This window comes from Drosophila santomea, chromosome 4 (assembly GCF_016746245.2).
Source record: "Drosophila santomea strain STO CAGO 1482 chromosome 4, Prin_Dsan_1.1, whole genome shotgun sequence".
NCBI lineage: Eukaryota > Metazoa > Arthropoda > Insecta > Diptera > Drosophilidae > Drosophila > Drosophila santomea.
In genome coordinates this window covers 1,115,090-1,121,965 of record NC_053020.2, presented here as the reverse complement: position 1 = coordinate 1,121,965, position 6,876 = coordinate 1,115,090, and the positions used below count along the sequence as shown (strand labels likewise).

The 6,876-nt window shown below is 33.2% G+C and overlaps 1 protein-coding gene across 5 annotated transcripts in view; it reads left to right on the top strand.

Annotated features, from left to right (window-relative positions):
- Positions 1–581: 581 nt before the first annotated feature.
- LOC120454905 (plexin-A1) overlaps positions 582–6,876 on the top strand; it is a 46,944-nt gene continuing 40,649 nt past the window's right edge. For 4 of the 5 annotated variants that reach the window (XR_005616691.2, XM_044006497.1, XM_039640585.2 and 1 more), the window contains exons 1-2: positions 582–721; positions 3,574–5,024. Coding sequence is in view for 4 of the 5 variants with exons in the window: in XM_044006497.1 (XP_043862432.1) it covers positions 3,795–5,024 (1,230 nt within the window). In the remaining variant the exon portion in view is untranslated. Of the gene's footprint in view, positions 722–3,573; positions 5,025–6,876 lie in introns of those variants that run through there. The other variant, XM_039640586.1, reaches the window with a different exon arrangement.

Genomic DNA, 6,876 nt, shown 5'->3' with positions numbered 1-6,876 from the left:
TCTGCATTTTGAGCCCTGCGATTGTTTTGCATTAAATATCTATAGGTCTAAAATTCTTAAGGCTAATTAATTTTTCACGAATATGCTAAATCGTATTTTCAGTGTAAACAGGTCATTATAGTCTCTTCACATTTCCTATAGAATATATAGAAATTTCACATTTACAGAGCCACATATTCATTATTTTGCGGCAAAACTAAGAAGCGGAAGGTTTGCGCAAATGTGTTTACTTTCAGTTAAGTTTACAGCATATTGGTGTAGTTTATAATGCCTAGCTGCAATATGTTAGGTTTGGAGCAACTTTTTGATAAAATGGTCGTAAGTTGGCATGGTATGTGAGCTGGTGAATATGATGTTCTTATTTGAAGAAAGATTCGAATACTTTTAATTTAATAAGAATGGTTATTGAATAGTCAAAATAATTTTGGTTAAGGAAAGCACTTTACTTTTTGAGAAAAATTTGTACGTGGCTTAATTAAAAAAGACAAAAAAAAAAAACTATCGCGCTATACTAGGTATCGATTATTGTCGGTAAGAACGGGTCTTCAGACTCACTTCTAGTTGTTTTAATCTCGCATCTGATTTACAGTATCGATAACATTTACATACAATAATGAGTAAATTAAAGTGTAGTGTAATTCAAAAATAGAAAGGAATTATGTCCAGTGACTTACGATGTGAAGAACTAATATTTTATGAGTGATTTATTGGAAAACAAATAGTAAGCCGGCTACTGAGTGTTCACTAGAAAGCTATCGCCACCCAATATTTCAGATATACATACAAATTTGTCTGCTCTTTTACTTAATATATGTAGTAAAGTGAAATAAAAACAGTTAACATCATTGGTGTTGTATATTTTACTGCTCTAGGATTATAAAGAAAATATAAATTTTCGATGGCTTGTATATAATGTTGTATGTATGTACAAATTAAAAATTAGCAATTCATTACAAAAGTGTTACATTTACCAAAGTACATATGTGTATTTTATATTTGCATAAAGCCTACTATTATTAAAAATTGTCTGTTTGGCTTTTGTTCAAAATAAATTGTAAGGGGCGTGGTATAGGAAACTAAATACGTATGCATTGACAAAGATTCCAGCAAAATAAGAATGTTTGTATACATATACGTATAATATGCATGTATTGATGTATTCGCACCAGTATATCCTAAAAAAAACGCAAATTTCAAAGAATGTCTATTTACTAGCGAAAAAGACTTTTTACAGTCCTCCATTAATATTTGCCCAACATAATTTGTTATGAGTTCATTATCATTTCACAGGTTTATTATTTTAAAGATCCGGCGCTGGCCACCTATGTAGGTAATTATGCAAATATGTAAATATGCATGTCAATGAAATTAACAATTAGTCCTCAATTTCCAAAATTTCTTTATTATTGAAAACAAGATATACATACGTAAATATCAAGAAATTTCTTAGCGTATGGCTGCATGGATGCATGTTTAATATGTACATACAGTTGCAATTAAAATATTAGTTGTTCCAGTCATCACTTAATTAATTAATTTTTTGTATTTTGGTATCTATTCATAGGTGCTCTCTAAAAATGTGAAATGATCTAATTTAATCTTTTTTAAACAAGGTTTGTGGTGTTCTACGTTACTCTTCTGCGTTTTTAAAGTGCCTACAACATTTATATTCTTGACATACATATATGTAGATCTGACTACATGGGGCTTGGCAAACACAACTCTATAGGCTGACTGATAGCATTTTATGGCTAAAATTAATAACACTCGATTTTTTTTATAATAGGCATGGCACCACAACTCATGTTTTGTGCACTTTATAATTCCAGAACGGAGAAAGATAGGTAGTTTATGCTTTTTCACTGGTCTACACTGAACCATATCTATGCGAATCTGAAAAATTGTGTGCATGGCACCGCCCTTTATTTTTAATTAACTAATTTTCGCTTTCAATAAGAGTCCTGTTTTAATCTATGCTAAAATAACTGATGTGAAAGTGTTTGTATTTTAAATTATTTTTAACAACAGTTAACCACAATAAAAATAATAAAAAATGCAGCCATTGTATTGTGTAACTTCTATTTAGCATAATATCGCTTCAAATTAGGAAAATGGGGATTAGTTCCTAAATATTAACATGTTTGTCAAAATCGCAGAAAGTGTAACTTTTAATTACGATAATCTAAACAAGAACTAAATAAGCTACAATATCTACTTTAAATGCTTTTGCAATTAAGTCATTTTAAAACAAGAGAGAACGCTATAGTCGAGTTTCCCGACTATCTGATACCCGTTACTCAGCTAGTGGAAGTGCGCGTTAGAGTGGGCGTTAGAGTGGGCGTGGCAAAATTTTTTTTTTTTGGCTAATCAATAGAAGTTTAAAAGTCTAATACAAAAACGAAAAAATAACAAAACATTTTTCAGAAGTGTGGGCGTGACAGCTTTGGGCGGTTTGTGGGCGGTTTGTGGGCGTTAGAGTGGGCGTGGCAACATTTTTTTTGGCAAATCGATATCAATTTACAAGACTAATACAAAAATGAAAAAATGTCAAAACATTTTCCAAAAGTGGGGGCGTGGCAGTTTTGGGCGGTTTGTGGGCGCTAGAGTGGGCGTGACAACATGAATCGACAAACTTGCGCTGCGTCTATGTCTCTGGAGTCTGTATGCCTAATCTCAACTTTCTAGCCTTTATAGTTCCTGAGATCTCGACGTTCATACGGACAGACAGACGGACATGGCCAGATCGACTCGGCTATTGAGCCTGATCAACAATATATATACTTTATATGGTCAGAAATGCTTCCTTCTGCCTGTTACATACTTTTCAACGAATCTAGTATACCCTTTTACTCTACGAGTAACGGGTATAAAAATGTTGTAAGGCAACTTACATTTTTACTGAATTACGGGTACAACACTAGTTTTGTTTTGCTCTTAACAATCACAAACAATTAATGCAAACCACCTTTTGCAGAATTGGAATAAAGATTAATCTATTACGAAGGCGTACACCTTATATTATATTAAACTTCTGACTTTCAAAAAAGCGTTTTGGCCAAAAACTGCGCAGAAGAACTCCAAATGTTTAACAATTTTGTATTTGAGAACCTTTAAAGTTTGAGAATGTTTAAAGTTTGCAAGAAAACACTTAAATTAGCCCTTGGAGCAGTAAGAAATATATTGGGGTCGGTTAAGAACAAAATTATTTTATTTAAAGACAGTGACTCTTAGTTTTTTAGACAATTAACCTTGTGCTTTGTCTCCGAAATATACCGTAGGAGGGGTGAACACGGTGGTTGATCACTTATGATTTTCGTAGTATGAAGGTGAGCCAGTATATTTAATCACAGCCATCACAAATCGTTATTAAAACGTCAAAATTTTAAACCACGCAATGCCTCCATATGTTTTAAAGGAAATTCCACTTGATATTTCACTTTTATATATTTTATTATATATAATTATATATATATATTATTTTATATATAATTAGATATATATATTATATTATATATAATTAGATATATATATTATATTAAATTATATTAATTCGGTTTTGTCTTTGATTTGCAGGTTTACATAATGGTCATACAAGTAAATAAACTATAAACTATAAACAAGTAAAATTATTTTGAGTGGAACGGATAATAAAAATTGCAGGAATGACAGCAATTCAAAGGAAATTTTAATATTTACGTAAATTTTGAAATAAATAAGGGATATACAAGCGACTACAACTAACCATTGAATAATAAGGTGGATTTGATCGCCCAGTTGAAGGAGCGATTGTGGAGATGAATTTTGTTCTTAGTGTGTTGTTAATAGCAATTCTTAAAGATAAATATGAACACTGGCTGCCATCAAGGGCAGGTTGTCAAACCCTGGCAGCAAACATATGGTCTGACAAAACGACTGTGCAAAATGAGCCCATAAATTTGACTAATGCAAATGCGCCGATAAAGAATGAAAAGAATCTAAGTTCTACCATTACAAACGTAGCTACGTTTGACACTAAATTAAATCACCTGTTAGTGGACACCATTACTGGACGAGTCTTTGTTGGTGGTGTTAACAGGTTGTATCAATTGTCGCCTGATTTGGAGCTTTCCGAAACTGTAAAAACGGGGCCTCAAAATGATTCCGTAGAGTGTAGCATCCTTGATTGTCCATTAAATGCCGTTCGCAGTCCGACGGACAATTATAATAAGGTCTTGCTCATTGATCGTGCAACTTCTAGACTTATTGCATGCGGATCACTATTCCAGGGTACATGCACAGTTCGTAATCTTCAAAATGTCAGCATAATTGAGCATGAAGTTCCTGATGCTGTTGTGGCGAATGATGCAAACTCCTCAACGGTAGCATTTATAGCGCCGGGACCTCCCCAACACCCGGTGACAAATGTGATGTACGTCGGAGTTACTTACACAAATAATTCACCGTACCGAAGTGAAATACCAGCAGTTGCATCCCGCTCCCTTGAAAAGACGAAAATGTTTCAGATTGCTTCTTCGGCAGTTACAACTGGAACGAGAACTTTTATAAATTCATACGCACGCGAAACATATTTTGTAAACTATGTTTATGGATTCAGTTCTGAGCGATTTTCTTATTTTCTGACAACCCAATTAAAGCACAGTCACCACTCTTCTCCTAAAGAGTACATAACGAAACTCGTACGAATATGCCAGGAAGACTCAAACTATTATTCTTATACTGAAATACCAGTGGAATGTATAAGTGATGTTCAAGGCGGTACTAAATTCAACTTAGTTCAGGCTGGATATTTAGGAAAACCTAGCTCAGACCTGGCTCAAAGCCTAGGTATATCTATTCAGGATGATGTCCTCTTTGCTGTTTTTTCAAAAGGAGATGGGAACACACCAACGAACAATTCAGCACTTTGCATTTACTCATTAAAATCTATTCGTCGTAAATTTATGCAAAACATAAAATCCTGTTTTAACGGGAATGGGATGAGAGGCCTGGACTTTATATCTCCCAGCATGCCATGTGTGCTTACGGTAAGTACAGTTTTATTGTCTACGTCCTCTATGTTGCTTTAAACTTAAATCCAGCTAAAACACGAGAAAGCACTATGGTCGAGTTCCCCGACTATCAGATACCCAAGACTCAGCTAGTGAAAGGCGAACGAGAAATTTCAACATTCTGAAATACCGTCAGAAATTGAAAAAAAAAAAAATAAACAATTTTCAAATGTGAAAGCGCGTCAGTTTTGGGCGGTTTGTGGGCCTTAGAATGACCGTGGCAATACGCAAGTCGATAGATGTATTCAAGACTAACCAAAAATGTAAAAATATCATATTTTCTAAAAGTGTGGCCGTGACACTTTTAATCAGTTTGTGGGCGTTAGAATTAGTGTGGCAGCATGAGTAAACGAACTTAGAACCTGCATGCTCAATCTCAGACTTTCTAGCTATTATAGGTCCTGAGATCTCGTCGTTCATACAAAAATGGACCTAGTTACGGACCTATTTACAGCCCATAAATGATGATATATGTATATTTTTAAACCAAAACACATTACTAGTCGATCGTCCGTATATAATAACGTCGAGGTCTCGGTAACTATACAGCAAGCATGCAGAGCTTTAATACTTTTTCAATACTCTGTTGCACACAAACCACCTGTAATTTTAAAATTTGTTATTGTGGTATTAAATTATATTGTGCTTTTTAATACCCATCGATATCGCAAAAATATTTTAAGATTAATAGTTAGAATGCAATGCCTGTTTTTTGACGATATCTATATTTAAAGGAAATTTTCGTAAAATTTGATCTAACAATCGAAGCAAGTTACTCATGTTGTTTTGTGTGAATAATAATTAATAATTGGTATCATGATTTCAGTACAATTAAAAGTTTATTTCTTAAAAGTTATTTTATATTTTAATTTTAATAAATTTTTAGTACACCTATTTACGGAAATGTAGCGTGAGACTTAAGCCTTAAGGGGGGAACTCCCTTTAGAAGCCAAATATCAAGTGTTTTTTTATTTTTTTGGGGAAAATAAAAAAAGATCACATTAAATTGGTGTTATATATATTCAGGACAATGTTTAAAGATAAGAAAAAAACATTTTCATTGTTCGCAAAATTATAAATAATAAATGTTTTGGCTGTTCTTGTCGCCTCGTCGCTGACATGGAAAAAACATTTTCCGTTTTTGAAGAAAATTTTTTCGATTATTTTTATTTAAAAAATAGTTAAAACAATTTTATTTTCATAATTCTAGTACCACAGATGCAGTTTTTTATGATCAATTATGATCAGATGAACAAAATCGGTTCACTAGTTTTAAACGCAAATTTGAAAAACATGGTTCTGAGAAAACGACGTTCAAAGTTAGCGGTCGAGGCTCACGCACCGGTCGAGCGAGCCGCTTTAAAGTCGCATAACTTCCACAATTTTGAAAATAGAATTTTTAAACTTCGGAATTATATTCTCGAAGCCTATACCTATCGATTAAGACAGTAAAAAAAATCAATTTGTTTGAATGCCTAAAGGGAGTTTCCCCCTTAATTCGGATTGGTTCCGATGTTGTAAGCTAAAGTCGGTTGAGTTCCGAAATACTTTAAGCGGTGAGAAATCTATTTCAAATAGTTATATATTATAAATTAATCAAAAAACGCTGGTGAATTGTCTGAATTTAATAAGAAAGAATAGGAAACAAACTTTTAGGAAAATTATTATTATACCTATTACTCTTAGAGTTAAAGGATATGCTAGTTTTGATGAAAACTAAGTAGGAAAGAGGTAATAGGAACCAACCTTCAGAATCACTATCTGTGTCGAACTTGCCATTTCCGTCTGCCCGTTCTTATAAACGACGAGATCTTGAGAACTATAAAAG